At 42.3% G+C, this 24,430-nt stretch overlaps 2 protein-coding genes across 2 annotated transcripts; one reads left to right on the top strand and one right to left on the bottom strand.

Moving 5' to 3' along the window:
* Positions 1–626: 626 nt before the first annotated feature.
* LOC136947381 (rho-related GTP-binding protein RhoB) lies at positions 627–4,490 on the top strand. The gene has a single exon (XM_067241437.1). The coding sequence runs from the start codon at positions 784–786 to the stop codon at positions 1,372–1,374; it is 591 nt and encodes a 196-aa protein (XP_067097538.1). The 5' UTR covers positions 627–783; the 3' UTR covers positions 1,375–4,490.
* Positions 4,460–24,393, bottom strand: LOC136947378 (apolipoprotein B-100-like). Its single transcript, XM_067241423.1, has 26 exons — positions 24,339–24,393; positions 24,001–24,039; positions 23,299–23,411; positions 23,057–23,202; positions 22,771–22,918; positions 22,223–22,375; positions 21,903–22,027; positions 21,723–21,808; positions 21,159–21,609; positions 20,923–21,040; positions 20,660–20,806; positions 20,272–20,483; positions 19,948–20,164; positions 19,663–19,842; positions 19,336–19,539; positions 19,073–19,240; positions 18,764–18,969; positions 18,448–18,633; positions 18,232–18,362; positions 17,922–18,123; positions 17,634–17,806; positions 17,346–17,521; positions 17,158–17,273; positions 10,954–11,327; positions 6,085–10,769; positions 4,460–5,844 (listed from the first exon to the last, which is right to left on the bottom strand). The coding sequence occupies exons 1-26, from the start codon at positions 24,391–24,393 to the stop codon at positions 4,765–4,767; spliced, it is 9,891 nt and encodes a 3,296-aa protein (XP_067097524.1). The 3' UTR covers positions 4,460–4,764.
* Between the last annotated feature and the right edge of the window lie 37 nt (positions 24,394–24,430).

Raw genomic sequence — 24,430 nt, 5'->3', positions numbered from 1 at the left:
TTTTAATTAGGCTATAGGTCTACAAAAACATAGGCAATATTCCCAGATATAAAAATAAATCCCCAGTCCAATAGGCATACGTCATACCTTTCATAGGATTGCCCCCATTCACAACTGAATTGAAATAAACCTTTTTTTATTTTGAGGCTATGTACCTAAACATTAAATAAATTTGCTAACACATAATACATTTGATTTATTATGATCTTAAACAATTAGACTAATATAGGCGCTGTTAGGCAGCATGCAAAATATAGGAGGCAATGCAATGTGTGTAGAACATTATGTCTGTCACAATAGGCGTTTCAACACCAACATTTCACCTCTTATACTTTGTCACGTTATCCTTTTAATTCCTTGTCCACAGTAGAGGCTGAAGACCCTCGTCTCTGTAAGAATGTATTCGGCTGATTCAGAGTCAGATGATGTAGCCTAAATCATTTTCCTCGTGGTACACGACCCTCCCCTACTAACCAAACAGACTGTCCAGATCCAATCACATTCTCCCTTAGAAATAGTGATCTCACCTCCCCACTTCCGATTGGGTTGCTATATTAAGAAAGCGTCCGTGTGCTTTATAAAGGAAGTGCTCAGCTGTTACTATTGCATCTACTTGGAAAAAGAGACTGGTGTTTGCAGAGCACAACGTTCAGTGCTCAAGAATCGTCACCATAGGCCTATTGCGACCAAGCGGCGAATAGTCTGGAATCATAGTTTTCATCGAATTTTGTATTTTGTCACAATTAAGTTTATAGACCGTCATTCTCTTTTCCAGAACAACAAATGGCAGATATACGTAAGAAACTTGTCGTGGTTGGCGACGGCGCGTGTGGAAAAACCTGCTTGCTTATTGTATTTAGCAAAGACGAGTTTCCAGAGGTGTATGTTCCAACTGTGTTTGAGAACTATGTGGCTGACATTGAAGTGGACACTAAGCAAGTCCAACTAGCATTGTGGGACACAGCCGGCCAGGAGGACTATGACCGCCTTCGCCCACTGTCCTATCCGGACACTGATGTCATTTTGATGTGCTTCTCAGTGGATAGCCCAGATTCACTTGAAAATATTCCTGAGAAATGGATACCAGAGGTTAAACACTTTTGTCCAAATGTGCCCATTATTCTTGTAGCGAACAAAAGGGATTTGCGTAACGATGAGAATGTCAGAAACGAGTTGTCCAGAATGAAGCAAGAACCTGTAAAAACCGAGGACGGACGAGCCATGGCCATGCGCATTGGCGCATATGACTATTTGGAGTGCTCTGCGAAAACTAAGGACGGTATACGGGAAGTGTTTGAGACTGCGACACGCGCTGCTTTACAGAAGAGATCCAGTCCATCTACAGGTTGTGCCAATTGCTGTCTGTTGTTATGAATAAACGACCACGACGAGCGACGACCACTGTAGACTACTCCGTTAACACCACTAAGATCGGTTTTCTTTCCCTGAGAATCATCATTCAATAACGGTGGATCCATAGCATGGACCTATTCGCCAATTCAGTTGACCTAGATTGAGTCTGCCAAGTCCACCATTAAGATTAGTTAGAGGTCCTATGCCAAGTAAATTATTTCTAATGCGAGGGTATCCTACAGGTTTACTAAAGAATGCTGCTTCAGAGGGCTTGCACAGGTCTTAATTGGCACACGGCATTTGATGGACATCATAATGGAATTGTGATGGTAATACAAACGAGTGGTTTCAAGGACAAAAACCAACGCATCTTCATTACTACAGACTAAATCTACCAGTGTAGTCAAGTTTATTTATATGACAGACTCAAGCTTACAAGCCAAGTTTTATTGCACAATGAAAGGGTTGTATCTTTCATTAGATGTTCTGTTTTTTTAATGTATCTGAATACTTTTGCCACAGGTTCTTTTGTTTTGGTCAAGCTGCTTTCACAAAGACTTCCTCCAGAAGGCTGTGTATTCTGCCTTTGTGTCAGTATTTCATAGGCACTTGACTATATCAGGTCAGGGAATATGTATAGCAGCTTCAATGTGTACTTCACATTTACATTGACATTTAGTCATTTAGCAGACGCTCTTATCCAGAGCAACTTACATTCCCCCGAGGCAAGTAAGGTGAAGTGCCTTGCCCAAGGACACACCATCACATCGGGGAATAGAACCAGCAACCTTCTGATTACTAGCCCGATTCCCTAACCGCTCTGCCACCTGACTCCCATACTGTATTGTGAATGTCATATGACATAAAAAGTGCAATATTTGTATGTCCTCAAGAATTTGCTAGTTGAAAAAATATATACATTATTTTGTGCTTTTAAAAAGATACTATGATTTTATTACAGCCTGTTTAGTCACGTTGAATGCCTTGATGATCCCAAAAGTGCAATAACGTAAAAATGTTTAGTAAAGTCCCGATGGCATCAATGAAACCACCATATTTACTGTATTCTACTTAGCCCAGGATCTTACAGCTTGGTTTCTAAATAAAACTCTTAATAACCTGATTATTACTATGTCAACTATGAGGAAGTATTTGGTGTATATTAGTTACAGATAGAGCATGTTTATATTTGTTTTTTCAACAGTAAAGTGGATATGACGTGTATTTTTACAGAAACTGTGTAAATAGGATTGCAGCACAATAAGAAGAAACTAACCCAAAATCCAGAAAGCACACATAAAGCACTGTACTATATTATGGACTGGGCAAACAGGAAAGCAGGAACACTGTTTTTTGTCACAGCCCACCAACACAAAAAGTTACTGGAAGTACAAAGTTGGATTTCATATCAAGGGCTTTAACTACAGATTATGTTTGTCTAATTTAATGCAAACATGTTGCATTAGTGTTATGTAATGGACAGTGTTTCATGACAGCATTTAACGTCATTGTTACAATTGATTTCCTTTGGTCCCTTACCAATAGGGGATTTCTTTGGGATGTAAAGAGCTCGGTCTTGATTTGGGTTCAATCATTTAAAAGGCACATTCTTTCTAAATGTCTGTTGCTGGGCTCTTTGTTGACAGGAACAAAATGTTCCCTCTCTCTCTCTCTCTCTCTCTCTCTCTCTCTCTCTCTCATCACATCTGTGCAATCAATCTTGTGTCATACAAAAGTTTTAGTACACTGTGTTGTTTGTGTGTTATACTGCAGAAAATGGACATTAAGCCAGAAAAAGTATTGATAGAAACTAAACAGTGTTATTTAATATCTTCTCATACATTCAGGACAATGGCACTATAGAAGGGGTCAACTGAAACCACAGTGAAGTCATTCGAGTGGACTATGTATCTTGGAATTACACTGAGAGGGAAACAAATGGAAAGTTTTAAATAGAAAAGCGATGCAGAATACAGCCAACAGCAGTCAAATCAATAAATAAATCCATTTCTCCATCACTGGCTTTCTGTTTTCCATTTTCACAACCAAGCGGAACTATTAATAGTAGGGGTGTAACAATATATTGTGGAACAATATATCACAATACAACATTTTTACAATATGTATCGTAGAGTTATGGCAATATTTTTACAATATGACGTCCGTTTGATCCTGTTGGTTGAGCTACCAGCACGCGACCTACTCTGCACCTGCGTTATGTGTGCATTCATTGCATTCACAGAAAGTTAATTCTGTTAACTAAATTGTATGTACAACAAAGAAAATTATTATGTTTAATGTTTTGGAAATAAATCTGTTAAGTGAATTTCAGTTGAATTTAAAATGTTGTTCAAAATATCGTGATACGTATTGTATTTTACACCCAGTATCGTGATACGTATCGAATCGTGAGCTGAGTGTATCATTACACCCCTAATTAATAGGGCAGTTTCATGCCTCATTAAATTTGTATAGGCCTCACTAATCCAGAAGCAGTATTTCATGTCTGTGCATACACGTTTTGAGAGCTATTAAAATAGACTTTAAATGTGAAATATCCTGTCATGTTCTGTTGTGCTTTGGTACCCATTCATAGATGCCTACCTTTTATATCCATCAAAGGATGTGCTTACGCTCTGCCAACAGAAAGTCAGCAACCAAGAATGCCTTTGCTTTCTGTTGTCATGAATTACTTTGTTAATAGCTGATGTCATGCTGTGGACTGTGGAACATTTTTAAGGGGAGGGACACTTTAGCCTGCTCTGTATTTAGCTTGAGAGATGAAAATGACACAATGCTAAATTTATAAAAGGTGTTTTCTTTATTCTGTCCATAAACAAAATACAGTTTAAGTAGAGTACATACATTTGATCAAGTAAAGCAAGTTTTGCAGTGAGTAACAATGAATTTGGAAAATTTCTTCATTTCTGTTGCTGTGAGGCTTACGTGTATAATCTTACTTGATGATATTCTCTGTTGTTGAACACTTAGTAAGTAAGGGTTACTAAAATATTTCATTTCATGTGGAACTTAATTTCAACTTTTGTTAATTCAAAGAGAATGACTGTAACACTAAAGTGTGTAGAAGGAGTTAGAAAAATTAAACTTGCATTCCAAATGGTCTTTATTTATGTGTTTAGGTTTTTAAATACAGACACAAGGGGGACATAGTAATATCAGCTGAGGTGGTAGACATCTGAATAATTAATACTAAAACAAAATAAGCAATTTACAAAAAAAATGTGGGGAAAAACATGGAAACATGCCTTTGCCTGAATAACTAGGACTGTTTGCATACAGAATGACAACAATGTAGGTTTAGTTGTTTTCCATGTCTAGCTGTTTCAGACATACTTAAGTTAGATTTAAAAACATTCTTTGACTGAATAGCATTGGTTACAGGTTACTGGTTCAATCTGCCTGGTCAGAAAATGGAATAGGAATGTCAATTTCTATCCTTCTATCATACACTCTCACATACGACTCTGCATGCTTGGATATCTCCTTAAGGAACTCTATAACCATGTTGTGGAAAGCATTCAGGCGCTTGACCACTGAGCCAATCCATGACTGGATGTCAGCGTTCAGCTGCTCAATAGACATGTCAGCAAAAATAGCCTGGAAATTGGTATGGATATCACTGAAGTAGGCCTCAGCCATGTTCCTAAAGTTTTCAACCTGGGTGTTAATAGAAGACAATCCACGAGAGTTAACAAAATCAGTATAAATGTCGCTCATCCAATTGAGCCCCTCCAGTTTCTGAATACAAAAACGATTTGATTTATTCACAATTTCCACAATGTCCTCCAGTGTTATAGTCCTGATTGTCTGAACAATGTCAATGAGAATACGTTGGAGTTCTTCAAATGTGATGGAGGACACAAATCCTTCCTTTCTGAAATCAGGAATGGGAATTTGGATATTTGTAATAAAATTATGAACTGTTTCACTGCGGGCAGCAACAAATTCTGGAACCTTTGTGATAGCCTCTTCAGTTACATCAGTAATGAAGCTAGTGAATTTACGGTAGACTTCAAGCCCAGACAGTTTGTCTTCAAATCCAGGGAGTTGGAACTGTGTTTCCCTCAGGAACTCAATGAAAGCATTGAGAAGAATCTGAATCTTCTCCTCATACTCTTTGAGGACATAGATCATGCTCTCTGAGACCTTTTCGGTCAAGTCAGCAAGACCTAAAGCTTCAAAATTGTCAGCAGCCCTCTTGAACATTATTCTGCCCTCTTCCTTAATCTGCTCAAGTGGACCCTCAAGATTGCTGGCTAGCCTGGTGATTTCATTATATGCTTTACCAATGGGATTGTTCACAATATCCTGCAGAGTAACTGTGGACACAATGGTCAGTATGTTCTCCTTTAGTCCCAACATCATCTCATTGGGAACCTCCATATTCCAGGTTGTCTGAATGTTAAGCATAGCTGAGTCGATCACAGACATCTTGATGGACATGATATCCACATCATTTGTTGGATCAGACTAAATGAGAGAGAAAGAATTATGTTTCAGGAAAAAGTAAAAAAAAAAAGAAGAAGGTATTTACTGCCATGCACATTATATATCATTGTCAGATATTTTTCTAAATTATTCTGTCAGGGTGTGGTAAGGTGTGCTTTAAGTCAGCCCAATTCTGTCAATTACAACCAACCTAGACACTATTTAGATTCTACCTGAGAACATGCAACAACAGATATTACACAAAATATATATAGGTCTTACCGGATAGCGGCTGTAGAGCCTTCCTTTCACTTGAGCTGGGCGCTTTGTCAACAACTGGAGTCCAAGGAGACCAGAAGATGGACTGGACAGAGATACAATGAGCCCATCCTGTGCATTTGCGAACAATTCCTGGTTGGCTTCGATCATCAGGGCGGACATGCCAACCTTAGCTGAATTGGTGATAGAAGCATCCACAGCCTTGTTACTGAAGATGATGGTGCTGTCGTGATTGCTGTCAATGATCATGTGCTTCACAGACAGGACAGATGACAGTTTCACTCCGTTATCTCTGTTTAAAGTGCTGGTACCCTCGATCTTGCCTGTCAGGACCTTAAAGTCAGAGGTGGAGGTGGCATCAAGTTTGATTACGATTTCATGCTGATTGATGATGCTAGCATCAGTTTTAAGTGTGACCACAGGTGTCTTCATGGAAAACTCATATGTCAGGTCACCCATGACAGGGATCTTGATGCTCCTCTGCATTTTGGGCAGAGTGATTTTTGGAAGAGTCAGCTTGCTGAGGGCAGATGGAACATGCAGAGCCGGCATGGTGATGAGACTGGCGTCAGGCAGAGGGATGGTGAAAGAAGACACCTCTATATTCATCACTGGAACTTTGTATGCTGGAACTGTGAGGGTTTTTGGCAGCTCAATATTGTATTTCTCATATTCTGCCTTTGCTTGATCCAAGGAGATTGTGAGTAAGGCAACAACCTTATCCTTACCAATGATTATGTTTTTGTTCAGCATTCTGGTATTCTTATTGATGGCACTGACAACAGGCTGCAAGTCAAGGTCAATGGTTAACATATCAGGGTTCTTTTTATAAACAATTTTGGACTCCATGTCAAAGGTCTGCTGAGTTGTTGTCAAGAGCATGCTCAGGCCGGTGTCCTCCCACAGAGAGTAGTCCTCAACTGGGGATGTCTTCACACTTAGGAATGGCACAGACATTTCAGGAATGGTGATGGGCTCCTTCAACACATCAAGGTTGGCTTCTCCATTAATCTGTGCAAAGATGTGAATTTCCTTTTCACCATTGTCCATCGTGAAGTAATGGGAGTACTTGTACTGATTGAATCGAGCATGACCCACCCAACTGCACTGCTGCACTCCAGAATTGAGGGTAATGGCAAAGTCATTCTGAAGATCAATCTTTCCAGACAACTTGAAAGGTAGTTTCACCTTGGTATTTTCCTTGTTCTTGATGTCAAACATGAGCTCATACGGTGTGATCAATGCAGTGAGAGAGTTGGAGATAGTTCCCTCAACATTGCCTACCAGCTCAGTGTTGTGGGAAGCAGTTATCTCAATTTTCATATCCTGTACCTTAGCCTCTCCTTTCAGCTCAGCAACACTGCTTGTGATGAAGGGTGTTTTTGTCTCAGCAGATGCCTCAATGTTGATTTGACCATAAATGCAGAACTCAGCCTGAACATTTTGCTTCATCTGAACGTGATTTGTGTTTGTTTCTCCAGTGAAGGTCAGTTTGATGTCATGGAAATTAACAGTTATCTCCATGTCACTCTTCTGGGTTCCCTCATCTCCATACTCCTGAATGGCAAATTTACCCCTGCCTTCATGACCTAGGGTCAGAGTAATGACCCCATTCTCCAGGAAGGCAAAAGTCTTCTGGGTGTGGGAAGTTTCGCTAAAGATTTCAAGTAGGGGCATGTTCACCTCATGGTTGTAGGCAGTCTCCAGTGTGGCTGAGACTCCATTCCCTGTTGTAAAGATCGCACTGTTGACAAGTTCAGCTTTGTATGGCTCGGTCGTAGCCTTGGCAGTGGTCTTGGAGGATGCCTCTGCAGAAGTACCATAGAAACCCATTGTTCCCTCGTGGTCAAAGGAGAAAGAGGTGTGCACAACTTTGATGGTCTCAGAGAGAGAAAGCTGACTTGTTCTGCGTACAACATGTGCAGTGGCATCCAGAGTGTAGGCAATGAGGTCAAAGGTAGATGTGGCCTGAGAGTTGAGGTTGACAGTGAGCTCTGGAGACTCAGAGGCAGTGGTAGAGTTCTGCAGCTCTGCAGTCGTTCTGAGGCTGTAGTCAGGTGAGATAAGTCTGAACTCACCATTAAGTTTTCCAAAACAAGGAATCTTGCTCATGTCAGTGATTTTTTCTTTAAGCTCCTCAGTGAATGTTTCATAATCAAAAGATTTGATCTTCTGGACCAATCGTGAAAAATAGACATTCATGTCTTCGAACATGTGCTTGAAGTCAAATGTGCTTAGTTGATTCACAAACTCCTCCACTGGTGTCATGACTTTGTTTAGGAATGGTTGGATGTCAATAGACTTGAGAGCAGCAATTGCTGACTGAATGTGTTCCCTGAGCTGAAGGTGCTTCATGATTTCCACAGCTTCATCCATAACACTCTCAATCATCTTGTCAACCTCATAGTTGGTAAGAAGCTCCTCAAGTTTGGTATTTGGTATATTAAATTCCACAAAGAAGTCGGAAATGGTGTCCTTAACTGATTTGATCACATTTTTGAATTCTTCATGGGGAAGCTTAGACATTAGACCAGTCATGTGATTTACCATGGAGTTGATGAAGTGTTTCAAGTCTTGAATGAACAAATTAATGTCAAAAGTGGCAATGACTTGTTTTAGTCCATTTACTTTCGCCTGAAGGTTGACCCTGATTTCATACTTTGAGTCAATGTCCTTCAGCAACTCAATGCTATTGTCCATAACTCCCATAATTGTAGCCTTCACTTGCTCAATGACTGCAGGCAGATGCTCAATGAAAGGGATCTGGAGGAGATGGCTGTCACTGTTCTTGTCATACTTTACAAATCCGGAGATGGAGTAGTCCTGGTTCTCACTAGCTTTGCTCAACACAGTGGTGGAGAAAGTTCCAGTCATTTCAACTCCAAGCTTCTCAGGTTTGTTGTAGGCCGTAATTTCCTGGTCAAATGCATGTTTGTTCAGTTTGGATGTAGTCTTGAATGTGACACTCTGCTCTTTAGTGGTTATCAAGCTGTTGAACTTATTGTCCATATTTGTCTCAATAGAGGTGCCACTTTCCAGCTTGTGGGTAGTTGAGGCTCTGCATTCATGGGAGTAGGAGAAAGACAGGGGCTCTGCCTTCAGGAGGAACTTGCTGTACACTTCACCAGTCTGCTTTCCATAGAAATTCAGCTCAGAATTTGAGTTGAAGATTGCATCAACATTCAGAGTGAACGGTTCAGCAACAGTGTGGATAGTGCTATCCAGACGAAGCAACGGAGAGTTGAAGTTTGCCAAGCTGTTGAACTTCATGGTCAGACCAGAAAGTTCCATGTCTGTGTTATGAGACATCTGTGACCCCATGAGTTTTCCATTGGTGTTGCACTTAGCAGTGGATGTCATATCAGTAAAGCTAATCTCGTAGGTGTGCTTCAGCTCGTCTTCTGAGTAGGTGCCCTTTACACTGCCAGTCAGGTCCATATTGTAAGGCTCTGCCTTGAACTCGGCTTCATTGACAAAGTGGACATCCATAATCTTTAGGTCATTGTTTACAACCACAAAGGCAGTGAAACGTTCAATGTCAATGGTAATGTCATGCTTGTAGGAATTACTGTCACTAAGGAAGTTATCAGTTTTGGAGCGGACAGCCAGAGATCCAAGAGTAAGAGTCATGGAGTGTTTGTTGTCAGTTTTCATGTCCTGCAGAGAGGCTACCAGGCTATTAGAGATGGTCAAACCATCTTCATTCATTCTGAGATTTACTCTATTTCTGGTGTTGGCATCAAATAGGTTACCTTTGTACATGCTGTTCATGTATAGCTCAGAGGTGCTGACTTTCCCCTCCACATTTAACTCAGCAGTGTTCTCTTGGATGGCGCCCTTAGTGTTGATGCTCATACTGGCCCCGGTGGTGTCAAATCCACCATGAATAATGTTCTCGAAGGTCACTGGGCTACTCTGTGCAGTTGTGGTGCAGCTGGTGGCCAGGCTGTCCTTATTCAGGGTCAATGTGGCTTTGTGGGAGGCACGGCTAGCAAATACATTAATAGAGGCATCCGCATTAATCTCAAGGCTAGACGGATTCAGGGATGCGGAGACCAAGGAATATACACGATTCTGGGTATCATCTGCCTGGTTCTCTATCCTTATGCTGGCCTCGTTTCTGGTCGCAGTGAAGTCGACCTGGCTACGGAGCATTCTTTCATCAGCCTTGGTCACAGAGTCAGACTGAATAGTGAGCTGAGCTTCCTTGTAGCCAATGCTGAACTTGGTGGTGTGCTTCATTGGGTCGTTGTTCATGTTGGTGTTGGACTCGATGAGAAGCTGCTCATCAGCATATCCTGCTTTGATCTTATTGACAAATTCTAGCATTGGAGCATCCATCCTCAATGTAGACTCAGCTCTTGCTTCTTTCTTCATTGGCTCAACAGAGAATGACTGGGAGTAGGTGGTGCTGGCAGTCAGGGATCCCACGGTCAGACTTCCGTCAATGTTGGCGTCACCAATGAAAATGTCGGCGGCCAGGGAACACTGGGAGGTGATGTCCAGGGATGTCTGCAATCCCAGGGGGCTAAATGCCTGGATCTTGTAGTTGCCTGTTGCTCTAACTTTGTCTGAAACACTGACACTCTCTATGATCCCAAAACTTGTGTCAATAAGCTTGTGGCTAAGGGAAGCATTAACAATGGCCTTCATTGTGTCCTCTGGGATGTCAGTAATCAGCGCAGTTCCTGTAATAAGATGCACAAGGTAAATTAAACTTCCTAAATGTCCTCTAGAGCAGACATCAGAGCTGATGCATGAAATGTCCTGTTAGTTTAATGCCAGACACTTGAGCTTAATTCTTTAACTTAAATCGAATGTCAAATAATATCAAGATTACCTCATTGCTACGTTTATGAGAGAGGTAGTTACCTTCAGTTGTGTAGGAGAACAGCTCGATGGGACTGTCAGCCATCACTTTGTACTGGACCATGTAGCTTGGATCCTCTACACTGTTGTTGCCAGCTGAGATCATGGCTTCCCAGTTGTAATAGTTGCTGTTGACCTTAGCAGATACTTCCACCATTCCCATGAGTGGCAGAGTAAGATCATAGTTGGAGGGGATGGAGAAGGTGGGGACCTGGATCTCCTTAGAGGGAAGGTCTAGACCCATCTGGGGCACTGCCAGGTGTGGTGTGGTCAGCAGGGCTGGGATCCTGAGTTCCTCAGATGACTTTCCTCCAAGAGGTATGGGGATGATGATGATGACACGGTCCTTGTTGAACTGGTATCTGAATGTGCTCTCACTGGTGAATGAATGACAGAAAATTTAGTCTAAAAATACGTTATTTTGATAACAAATTCAAAAGAAAATATAGCCGCAAGCCGCAATGAGGGGCCAAACTGGTCAAATGACCCCCAAAACATTTTTTGACATCCTCGAGTACATATAGAAAGTTTTGTGTGAATCCATCAAAGATTTTCAGAGATACGACCCAACTTCCTGTTTAACGGCTAGGCTTACGATTTTGATAGACTGTAAAGGAGAAATGGTTTAGAAAATCATAAATCCATGTGAAAACTTTTGTAAGGCTTGGTCTGAAGATAATATGTGCCAGATTTGGTGAAGATTGGACAAATTATTTCATGAGTTCCAAATGACGGCCGCATCAATTCAGCTGGTTAACATGTCGGACATGGGATCTACCAACATATCACGAGACAAAGGAATCACTTAAATAAGGCAAACAAATCAACAGTTATTGGCCTAAACGCATTTTTGCTTCCTGCGGCCCTTCCCAGTGGTCACATGACACCAAATTGTTTAGGCATCCTCAAAAGAGGGTTCAGAGTCCAGGGGTCCTTTCTTCGTACGTCGCTAACTCAGTTAGCTGGATTTGATTATTGACGATTTGTCATGATGATCTTGGATTGTTTGGTTCTTCAATGCTCATTCTGGACTTGCTGTCATAGCAACAAGTCCTTTAGCTTAAACCTGCTCAGGAGCAGGCTTATTTTATGTAAAAAAGATTTGATTGCGGCTTTATAAGCAGAGGTGATACAGGAAGTCTGTCACAGCCATGTCTTGTCCGTTTTTATGACAACAATACGGTGGCCCACAGGTGCACACCACAGCAACATTAGCGAAGCAAACACAAGTTGAAAACACAACATTAACACACGCTAATTGCAACAACGCTGCATTTCAAGTTCACACCAAATCGTTCTCCAGACCACTAGGGGCAGTGCAAAGTAGAATTAGTTGGGTTCTCACCAGGGTTGCCAGGTCTGTGTGACAAAACCAGCCCAATGGCCAATCAAAACCAGCCCAAAAACCAGCCCAATATCAGAACTCAAAATATGCCCCTGCCAAACCATATACACTGCTTTTAAAGTCCAACAGCATTGCTATCATTGCCAAATGTATTGTCATATCTTCAAAGTAACACCAAATGTTTAGTATGCCAGCATTAAAAGCAGTTTTCAGGAGGTTTTCTCCGGAGACTGAGAACATTAGGCACGTGTGCACACGCACAGTGCGTGTGTGTATGTGGGCTTGTCCCATGTAAATGTGTGTACGTGCTGATCTGGAGTCAGTTTGGTAGGATTTGGGTATAAATAAATTATTTCATTTAAAATATGGATTTTTATTTAAAGATTTTCATGTAATTTACATGCAAAATAGGTCTACCCGAACCAGCGGACAAAAAATTTCTACCCGCGGCAACACTTCAAAAGTAGCCCAATTCCGCGGGAAAACCGTGGACCTGGCAACACTGGGTAAAACACCAAAAACACCCCACTTTGCATGCACTGCCCCTAGTGGTCTGGAGAACGATTTGGTGTGAACTTGAAATGCAGCGTTTCTGCAAATGTTGTTTTGTGCAAATGCTGCGGTGTTCTCGGCTAATGCTGCGGTGTTCTCGGCTAATGCTGTTGTGTTCTCTGCTAATGCTGTTGTGTTCTCGGCTGATGTTGGTGGTATGAACCAATGCTGTTGTGTTGTAAGTAGTAGATTGTTTTTTTAAATGTAGCGTTTTTATAAATGTTTCGTTTTTGTTAATGTCGTTGTGTTGTGTGTTAATGTTGTGTTTTCAACTTTTGTTTGCTTTGCTAATGTTGCTGTGGTGTGCACCCGTGGGCCACCGTACAACAACCTGTTGCGGAAGGTGCAAGACTAATTAGCAGAATTAAACATGAACCCGAATTAATCGCACATTGCGTGATCCTTTAGCACAGCGCGATAGGCTACTATACGTTTGGAGAGATATCGGTTTTCTCGTGAGGTGTCATTTACATCATTAATTTGTTGTAACCACATTAAATTATATGACATTGAAGATGATAAACAAAGTAATTATGAAAATAAGAAAATACAAAAACATATAGGCCTAGCCTACCGTAATAAGCGATAAAACATCTAATGTGGTCACTATACATTTAATTTGTCTGCTACTTCTTGCCAGCCCTCTCTCCTGGATTTTGCAGTCTTTGAGGTGTTCACTGGCGTTCTGATTAAATCTTCAAATTTGGAGTAACCTTTGAGCAAGCTCTTGCTCTGTTGGCTCTGTTGCGGAAAAAAACGGTACATACCCCCTTTTAAACAAACGCATGAACTCGCAATTATCCCAGACAACTCAATCCAGCTATACTAATCATAAACAACAGGGGTGTTCGAAGAACCTAATTATCCAGATCCTGATTAGCAAGATGATGTCATCTTGGATGTGTCATTTCGATCTCGGATGTAATAACCGACGTACAAAGTACGGACCCCTGGTACAAAGTTTGATGTTCTTTGTGTTCTCAAAGAGTTGATGAGATATGACCCAACTTCCTGTTTGGTTGCTTTACTACTGATTTTGACTTTTTTGGCTGTACCAAACAAATGGTTTCAAAAATCTAAAATCTGTTGATTATTCATTTGAGGCTTGTTCTGAAGATGATCTCCTTTTTTGAAAATCGGACATACACTTCAAAATACTAAGAGTGAAGCGGCTGACCGGAGCTGCGGCAGCAAGGCGGTCGGTGCATGACAAGGCGGTAACCCTCGAACCCGGTGGTGGACTCCGGAGGTGAGGGTTGCCGTCAAGCTGAAGAAGGAGGCCTATTGGACTTTATTGTCTGGTAGGACTCCAGAGGCAGCTGATGTGTAACGGCAGGCCAAGCGCAACGCGGCTTTAGCGGTCGTGGAGGCAAAAACCCGGGCATGGGAGGAGTTCGGCGAGGCCATGGAGAATGACTTCCAAACGGCTTCGAAAAGGTTCTGGACCACCATCCGGCAACTAAGGAGGGGGAAGCAGTGCACTGTCAACACTGTATATGGTGGGGATGGTGCGCTGCTGACCTCGACAGGGGACGTCCTGGATCGGTGGAAGGAATACTTCGAAGACCTCCTTAATTCCACCAACACGCTTTCCGACGTGGAGGCAGAGTCTGGGGACATCGGGGGGGGGGCCCTTCTATCTCTGGGGCTGAGGTCGCCGAGGTGATTGAAAAGCTCCGCGGTGGCAGGGCCACTGGGGTGGATGAGGTCCGCCCGGAGTTTCTTAAGGCTCTGGATGTTGTAGGGCTTTCTTGGTTGACACGACTCTGCAACATCGCATGGACATCGGGGACAGTGCCTCTGGACTGGCAGACCGGGGTGGTGGTTCCCCTCTTTAAAAAGGGGGACCAGAGGGTGTGCTCCAACTTTAGGGGGATCACACTCCTCAGCCTCCCTGGGAAAGTCTATTCAGGGGTCCTGGAGAGGAGGGTCCGTCGAATTGTCGAACCTCGGATTCAGGAGGAGCAATGTGGTTTTCGTCCTGGCCGTGGAACAGTGGACCAGCTCTATACCCTCGGCAGAGTCCTGGAGGGTACATGGGAGTTCGCCCAACCAGTACACACAAGTTTTGTGGATTTGGAAAAGGCGTTCGACCATGTCCCTCGGGGGCTCATGTGGGGGGTGCTCCAAGAGTACGGGGTACCGGATTCCCTGATCTGGGCTGTCCAGTCCCTGTACGACCGGTGCCAGAGTTTGGTCCACATTGCCGGTAGTAAGTCAAACTTGAACAGAAGTTATGAACTTCTGTTCATAACTTATATGGACAGAATTTCTAGGCGAAGCCAGGGCGTTGATGGGGTCCGGTTTGGTGACCCCAGGATTGGGTCGCTGCTTTTTGCAGATGATGTGGTCTTGTTGGCTTCATCGGGCCGCGACCTTCAGCTCTCACTGGAGCGGTTCGCAACCGAATGCTAAGCGGCAGGGATGTGAATCAGCACCTCCAAATCTGAGGCCATGGTTGTCGACCGGAAAAGGGTGGAGTGCAATCTCCGGGTCGGGGAGGAGATCTTGACCCAAGCGGAGGAGTTCAAGTATCTCGGGGTCTTGTTCACGAGTGAGGGAAGAATGGAGCGCAAGATCGACAGGCGGATCGGTGCGGCGTCCGCAGTGATGCGGGCTCTGCATCGGTCCGTCGTGGTGAAGAAGGAGCTGAGTCAAAAGGCGAAGCTCTCTATTTACCAGTCGATCTACGTTCCTACCCTCACCTATGGTCACGAACTGTGGGTAGTGACCGAAAGAACGAGATCGCGAATACAAGCGGCCGAAATGAGCTTTCTCCGCAGGGTGTCCGGGCTCTCCCTTAGAGATAGGGTGAGAAGCTCGGTCATCCGGGAGGGGCTCAGAGCAGAACCGCTGCTCCGAGCGAGTCGAGAGGAGCCAGCTGAGGTGGCTCGGGCATCTGATCAGGATGCCTCCTGGACGCCTCCCTGGTGAGGTGTTCTGGGCACGTCCCACTGGTAAGAGGCCCCGGGGAAGACCCAGGACATGCTGGAGGGTCTATGTCTCTCGGGAACGCCTCGGGGTCCGCCAGGAAGAGCTGGTGGAAGTGGCCAGGGAGAGGGAAGTCTGGGCCTCCCTGCTTAGGTTGCTGCCCCCGCGATCCGAACCCCTGACAAGCAGCAGATAATGAACGAGGACGAACAAATACTAAGAGTGAAGTGTAGAATGAAACAGGGTTCTCTTGTCATTTCCTTAGTGCAAGAGGGAATGGTGATGAACCGCTATGTGGCAGTTGCATCAAAATGAAGAAATTGGGCAATCCTGTGTAAAAATGGTCCTAACCTATTTTATGATTTAAACTTTCCATCAAGTTTTTTGGTCCTAGTGATACTTTTAAACATTTACTCAAATTGCATTTCATTAATAAAGAACTCCCTTTGAAACAAGCTGATTCTAACAACGTTGTCAGTAACAACGCCCTTTCTGAAGACTTGAGTATCCGCCTTGTAAGTAGGGAAAGCGCATTCAACTTTATCAGCTTCTCTTATTCTCTTATACTCTTATACCTCTCTCAATCCTGGTCATTGATCCTGGTCCCTGGGTCTACTGTAGCCATGCATGTTTTTAGATGTTTATCTACTCCAAATGACCTAGGTACGAAGTTTTCATTTAAAGTTTTCACTCGTTCAACATTCCCGAGACAGCAACGCGCGCAGGTAGAATACTATACGTGTTGCCTTCCCGGTCTGTTAAAATTGATGCTAAATAAGTATTTTTTTCGACGAAAACAACTAGCTAGCTAGCACTAGCTATCGAAGGAGTGAAAACTTTAAATCGTAGAGTAGAATAAACTGGTTTAAATAAGCCTAAATACAAAACTTCGTACCTAGTAACCAGTATAGCAACCATGACAGCTTCCTGCTAGCACGCGTAGATATCTCAGAAATTTAAGGTCGGCATAGCGACGGACGCGTCCTTGCATCGGAATGGCATTGTGACGTCAGGTAGGACACTATTTGGCCCTAGGACACTATTTGGCCTGACAGTTGCACTATCAGCAATACTGCACTATTGTACTTCACTTGTCTTAGGTTAGTACAGGTTTATAAGGTTAGTATAGGTTATTATGTGTATTATGTGTATTTAGAGGTTTAGTATACTGTATTGAATATTGTATATTATTTGTATATTAGGAGGTTTACTATATATGAGCTTATCATAGATGTAATCTATGTTCTGTGTACTTATATGTTATGTTATGCCAGGTTGCTTTGCATTGTCCTGTCCTAAGAATTTCAGTGTCCAGTCTGTGTTGTTCTGTCCATCTGACAATAAAATACTTGAACTTGAACTTCTTCATTTATACTTACGATTTCAGGAACAGCTTCTCAGGCATGGAGGGCATTACTATCTCTGGCATGTTGTTCTTAAGTGTCTCAAAGGCAGGGACATCAGTTGTGATCTTGTCCAGCCACATGCTGCTTGCCTGTAAATTTTAAGATCTTGTAAGTCTTATTCTCATGAAAATTAGAACGCTGAAAAATTTACAAAGTTTTACCTCAAGAGCCTTTGTGTAAATATGACGCAATTTCATGTCAGTCTTGGCCACCTTATGGTCCATGATGTCCTCAGAAAGCAGTATGAGCCAGTTCTGGACGTCTTCAGTGTAAGGTAAGAGCTTATGGATTTCAGAGTTCATGTCAGACATCAGTTGTACCTGAACCTGGTCCTCTCCTAAAAATGGGTATTGTCAAACGTTGAACATTTCACTTCATAATGACAGCCTTAGAATGGACATAAACTAGGCTTTCTCCCAAAAAGTTGTTGAAAAAAAATGTTGGTGTACCATATTTGAAGATGACTCCCTGCACAGAGGAGGTCTCTGGGAGTTTGACGTCACTCTTAATCTCCAGAGTGAGTCCTTCTACATTCCTCAGTGTGGCAGTGACAGCTGCATCTGTCTGAAGTGAGGGCACCACCAGTTGCACCTGGAGCATCCCATCAGTCATGGCCTCAAGCCTGTAGGAAAGAAATGTTCAATTAAACAAAGATACAGAACTAAATGTACTCAAGGATAGAAAAAGTTTGGCCAATTAAAAATGTTCCCTCTGAATGTGTGCCCATGTTAACTTACTTGGCGCGACCAATCAGAGACAGCTGGGGAATGTTCTTGTTGGAGATTTCGATGGTGATGGACTTGCCCTTGGTGCTGCTGTCAGTGAGGCCCACCCTGACTCCAGCCTCCACATCATAGTCAGGAATCTGGACATTGGTGGTGAAGATGTTCTTGTTCCTGTTGTACTTCATTGTGGCTGTGGCCTCAGTGGGTTCGGAACCTAAAAGCAGGAAGAGGGATTGAGAAGCTGCTCGTTTACACAAAATTATTTCAAAATAAAAGGGAATCAAGGTGGAATCGATTGGAGTATGTATGGAAATGCTCATACCTTCTGCTTTCATAATCATCTTCAGAGAATCAACCTTCTGGCGTCCATCTTTTCCCTCACTGAGGAGCTCATAGGAAAAGGTGGCTGTGTATTCAGTCACCTCTCCAGTGGGCTGGATGTCCACAGCAAACCTTCAGAGACAGATGATACGGTGTTAAAGTATAATCAAGCACAACACATATCCAAAACATTTCTGTCTTTACTGAAATTACTTACTTAGTCTCTCCATTAAGTGGGAAGTAGGGAGCAGCAGCGTTGACACCAGCTATGGAGTAACGGGCTGTGGTGCAGTACTTAACTCCAGAGAAGAGAGGACTGCAGTTGACAACATTAGTCCTGGAGTAGTCCTCCATGGGAGGGACCAGGGAAACATGACCAGTGGTCACTGTCAGAACTCTGTTGCTATTAATGGGAAGTGCAGAGGATACAAAATTAACTATACACAGTGGTGCCTTTGGTAATTTTCCCAAACATTAATATTATGAATAATTATTAATATGTGTTTGCGTTTGGAGTTCAGATGTTTCTTTACCTAACTCTGAAGAGCTGTGTGGTTCCCTGAGGGGCAGGTATGGCCAGCTTGACCTGGTTTTGTTCCATGGTGACCTTGGCATTAAAAGTACTCTCATGGTACATGTTTGTGTGCATCTCAATGGCAGAGACAACAAATTCAGGCATGTGTACTCCCATCTGTGTCACAAACTCCACCCCCAGAGAGGGCATGAAGGATACTTCCTGCTGTTGTAAGAAGAAGTAAAGATTAAAAGTTCATGATGAAATTACTTAAAATACTTTCTATGCTTTTAATGGAGGAATGTACAACAAAGAGTGGGCTATTTACCATGTTTGGTGCAATGTGCAGTCCCCCTTTAACTCCAGGTACAAAAGTCCCAGACAGAGCGAACTTCAGAGGCAATCCAGCAGCAGTTGGTAGGCTAAAACTGTTGTCCATGAAGATGTAATGGGCGAAAAGTTCATTATCAGTGCTTGACATCATTTGTTGCAAGGTCTGGAAAAGAAAACCCATGTTATGAGGAACATCAATCATCTTGGTAGGAAGAAACTAACACGATGAACAAGTGTTCATCCCAGAATGAGATGTACCTTTGTGGGGATGGTCTTGAAGAGGATTTCGGCATACATCACTGCTGTATTGACGATGCCCTTCAGATCGGTGCCCTTGATGTAGCCAAGCTCAGCTCCCATAATCTTCAGATAAACTGTGGCCTCAGGGGACTCCTGAGTCTGCAGCTCCTTGGCTAGCTTGTTAAAGTTACGGACAATTTCTCTCACAATGTTCTCAGGGACCTAAAATGAAGGTTTAGTTCATAATTATGACAGTGGCACAGCTAATGCTAAAGTGTTATAAAGCAACTCAATTGCAATTATTGTTGCAGGTAAACACAAAATAAATGTACAGTCAAGTCTCACCTGTCTCTTCAGCTTCTCACTCATCAAAGGCTCAATCCATTTCTCTAAAACCTCATTGATCTTGTTTGGCATTTTATCTTCAGCCCAGTACATGGTCTTGGACAACGTGTCTGGGAAGAACCCATTCTTTCCAAACAGAGCCTCAATGGTTGGTTCAAAGCCTTTTCCCTCCATGCCAACCTTTAAACAAATTAAATCATTTATGAATGTCGGGGGATATGATAGTGAATAAAACCTAGAAGGGACCTTTCCATCATGGACTTCTGGATTTATTTTTAAACATACCTCCCACATATCCATTGAATAGCCAAAGGCATTCAGTGTCATCTCAAGCATGACTTCTCTAGGCAATTGGCTGGTTGGATCAAATACCATGTTGCCCCTCATGTCAGTTTGCATGTAATTGGCACCAGTCTCCATCTTGTAGTTGCGGGATTTTGTGTAGTCAAAATCAGTAGTCACATCATTTTCTCCCATGACATCCAAAATCTTCTTTCCCATCCTGAGGAAGAAGACAAATCATGGACAATTAGGTTACAAGATTAGATTGTGTGACTCATGTTGCTTAATTTGACAGTAAATCCGTTCAAGTGGGAATATTGTCCTTACTTTTGGGTTTCTGGGTCCTTAGAGGAAATAATGTTGTAGATGTGGGAGGCCACAAAGGCCTTGACCTGCATGTTCTGATCCTGGGTCAGCACCTTCTTTACCAGTTCTAGGTCACTGTCCTCAGGTGCTCTCATCAGAATGAGATAGGCGGCTAGGCGCTTTTGCACGGCTCCCTTGGCATACTGGCTGACCCTCTGGAGGTTCGAGCGCACCTAAAGAAGACAAGAAAGTCTATTGACCATGGAAGTCCCAAATGTGTCGTATAGCCGTTGTGATGTTATTTTACGTGTTTTACCCGGTATGCCAGACTTTGGAGAATTAGTGTTGTTTACATAAATACAGTTTGTACAGCTATCTCTAAAGGAAAGTGCAAATGCATGTAGCTGACCTCATTAGTCACAGACATGTGTCTAAAGGCCTGGATGGCTGCCAGCTGGACAGACAGGGTTGTGGCTGGCTGTCTCATGCACTTTACTAGGGTAGTCTTTACACTGGCATCTGCAGCCTCCATGGCCTCTCCCATGTTACCAACAACCTGGACACATTGAAAAATAACATATTCACAGTCAGCAAAGAAACAAGACCTTGGAGGTTTGTGTATTGCGACAATATGGAACGCAAAAATTAAGAATGTAGAAAGAGGTTCCATACCCTCAGGGTCAAGAAAGTCAGCTCCTTTTCACCTGCACAGTCACTGCCCAGAATTGAGGCCATGAACTCAGACACAGCAGTGATCTCAGGGGTGACATTGCCCTTGGCCTGGTAGAGCCTGGCAACACAGGAGGGGACAGTAATGAACACTTGAAAACATGAAAATGTAATTTTGATGTAGTTTTCATATTAAGCTTCTGAGAGGAAAACTCTGAATGTAAAAACATGTTATTTACTTTCTGACGACGTTGCTAAGAGCATACATGATGGGCTTGCTCTGCTTGTACTGAGCCATAGCCAGCATGTCCTTGACAAGAAGACGGGATGGATTAGGTAACAGGCCCAAAGCATATACGGCAGCATCGACCTCTATGGCGTCAACATCGAAGGTCCTCAGGACCTGGAGCATGGTACTGCTGCACTCTGGGGTGCCGCACTGGGCCAGCGCTTGCCAGGTCAGGGAACCAGACACATCCATCATGTGAACCACGGCATCGCTCATAACCTCAGCCTTTAACCCACGGAGCTGCGTTACGAGTTTCTGGAAAGTGCTGGCACGCTGGTGACCCTGATTTGTCTGGGACAGGGAGGTGAGCTCACCCATGGTGGCAATAATGCTATCCTTAGTCTGGACAGGGTTCTTCTCTTCAACAGTCTCCATGGGCAGGAACTTGAGGTTGGCCTCAACTTTAGAGAAGAAGTAGAAAATTAGATAAGAAGTAGTAGATAATTAGAAGTAGATATTTATCAACTGATATCAGCAGTCTGCTACAATTTTTTTATTAGTCTTGGTTACTTACTTGGGTCAAAGACCCTGTCGTTAATATTCTCAGACTCCACCAGAGTCATAATCTGTTTCACCACTGTTGAAACTCCATACTCATTCCTGTAATCAGAAAAGAACATAAAAGAAATGACAAACTGGCAATGCTCTGTAAAGTATTCTGTAAAACTCTGGCTACTGCTTTTTCTAGACTTACTGGTGAGAGAAAGGAAGGAAGATGTGCTTCTCAGTGCAGGCTCCTGAAAGTATATGACTTTCCTCATTGGAAAACTGGTAGTTGCAAGTCTGAGTGCTGCTGATTAGTTTGGACAGAGGGAAGTGCTGTTGAGAGGGAAATAGTGCATTTTAATAGGTATTATACATCATCAGGTTAGGATTAGTGGAGCAATTCAACTCATCATAAACTCAACTCAAATGTTGAGTTTAGTTGAGTTTATGGTGTTCTTTTCACACAAAATAATGATCGTCTTGGTATCATGTATTATACAGTTTGAAGGTCATCATGTAGACACCTACCATGCCAGAGATTAGGGCCAGAGGGCTGGTGTGGTCCTTCTGGGCAGTAAAACTGTCACATCTGGACAGATCCCTGGTGAGGGTGAGGTCGGTGACATTATTTTCCCTGGCATTGACAGTGTTATCAGTGTCACAGACTCCATGCAGTGTGGCCTGAAAAATGTAAAGAGTTACAATTAAAAATGAGCTCAGACCACATGTGATTCAATTCCAGGAAAGGAAAGATTTACAAGAATATAATTAACTGTTTACAGTTTGATTTGCTGATTATCTTAATAAGGCTGTGATACTAAGCTGGAAATTCCCAATTGACACAACATGTGAATCCACACCTACAGATAAAGTTGTTTTTATGAACTTTGACCTGGCAATGAGGACAGTCACTTTAAGGACACAATGTTTGGTGCAGCATTTATCACCCCAGATTGGGGCTTCTTATCACTGTATTATCTAACCTGTTATTATTGATTTAATCTGCATCACAAACAACCTTGATGACACATATTTCAGGAATAAAGGATTTAGAGATCTAAAACAAAAACTCGTACCATTTTCACATTTTTCTCCACTTTCAATGAAGGCACGAGAAGGGCAGAAACAATTCCCCTCTTGATGTTGAGGATGGTGGCTGGCTCATTCTCCTCAGGGAAAAGTTTCACACCTGTCTCTCCCTCAACCATGACCTTCAGGGGGTTCCTGGTACAAAAAGCAAACTTGGTGTTATTAATTGTGTGGTTCTACTAATGTTTTTAACACACATTGTCTGACTTAATCACATTTAAGTACAGGGAACTGGTTCAAGACCTTTTAGGACAAAGTTATATAATTACATACTTTTCCATGGCAAACTGGAAGGTCTCAGCATTGGCGGAAGGCTCATACACAGGAGAACCCACAGAGTCTACAGCTGATACCTCACTTAAAGAGCACTCTGAAGTACGCACAATGAAGTTGCAGGTCTGGACAACATCAATCTCAACCTGTAAGATGGAGATAGGGATTGGTCAGGCTATTCTATGTTGTGAGAACGTTTTTGTGAGGAGTTAGTTAATATTTCTGTTAGTCATGACACTTACTTTACAGTACACTTTGGGGCCATTCTTGAGGCTGGTTGCCCCATGCACACCGTTATGGGTCTCAGCGTCATAGTTATACACATATCTCCTGAAGTTCTGGAACCTCTTGTCCACTAAAAAGTTAAAAGGAATGAGACATTGTGTAATTAAAATAAAGATCATTAAGTTCAGGTCAGTCCAAAGACATCTTATCTCCTAGATAAGTAACTCTGGACTCTGATATAGCATTTTACACAATAAACAGGATAGTGTTGACTCAGAGAACTTGACAAACTGATATGAAATAGTATTCTTGGTAAGGGTTCAAAGGTAAACTTTTCAGCTAAGAGTGGCACAAGTTGAGTAGGTGAATTTTGTGTGTGTCTGTGTCTGTGTATCTGTTCAGTTATTTTGAACACACTTTGGTCACTGAAACAATTAAAATAGGTCCCTTGATGATGATTTTCTGTTTCTATTCTTTTAACATGGCTTTTTGTCTTTTCATTTGATCCATTTAGCTGACACAGTTTTTTATATAGTACAGTAAATTACAGTATTGTATGTTCAACTATAAACATTCGGAGTGTGTTTCACCTACTACTAGTTACTTACAGTTGTACTGTACTTAAGTAAAAAAAAATATATATATATTTTGACATTTTGTTAATTACTTTATATATCTTGCTTCACAATTCAAATTAAAGTTTAGTATTAAACACTTACAAAGACATGTTGGAGAGCCCCCTTTGGAATCTACTTGCTCTGTAAATGATAGGGTCATGAACAGTTAAAAGAACATACAAATACAAAGGCTGTTGGTAGTTTCGATTAATGCCATTAATTGATTGTGTCTGATATGAAGACCATTGTACAGAACATCAACCATCATAAAACGGGATAGATTAATAACTGTGAGCTGTTAAATTATTGTCATTTATTAACAGATACACATATTTGATATCCAATACATGAATAAATAACATTAATATTCAATTAAAATATGTAAAACTTCATTAATAGTCACAAAAGTGTCAATTTAGTTTAAGTTGAGTAGTACTTACGGGCCAAGGCATAGGTGCTTAGCAGCAGCAAAAGGCAGAGCTTAGTATCCCCCATGATGGGTTGGATATAACTCTGAAAGCCTTTGGAGAAA

Source organism: Osmerus mordax, chromosome 8 (assembly GCF_038355195.1).
Source record: "Osmerus mordax isolate fOsmMor3 chromosome 8, fOsmMor3.pri, whole genome shotgun sequence".
In the NCBI taxonomy this organism is placed as follows: Eukaryota; Metazoa; Chordata; class Actinopteri; order Osmeriformes; family Osmeridae; genus Osmerus; species Osmerus mordax.
Note: the sequence above shows the minus strand (reverse complement) of the source record. Positions and strands in the feature narration are given on the sequence as shown.

Excerpts from the sequence above, each read along its gene's own strand:
- LOC136947381 (XM_067241437.1), top strand. The coding sequence starts at position 784 with ATGGCAGATATACGTAAGAAACTTGTCGTGGTTGGCGACGGCGCGTGT.
- LOC136947378 (XM_067241423.1), bottom strand. The coding sequence starts at position 24,393 with ATGGGGGATACTAAGCTCTGCCTTTTGCTGCTGCTAAGCACCTATGCC. Across the intron at positions 19,241-19,335 it reads TCAAGACCATCCCCACAAAG|ACCTTGCAACAAATGATGTC; the intron begins GTACATCTCATT and ends TTTCTTTTCCAG. Across the intron at positions 18,634-18,763 it reads ACACAGCTCTTCAGAGTTAG|CAACAGAGTTCTGACAGTGA; the intron begins GTAAAGAAACAT and ends TCCCATTAATAG.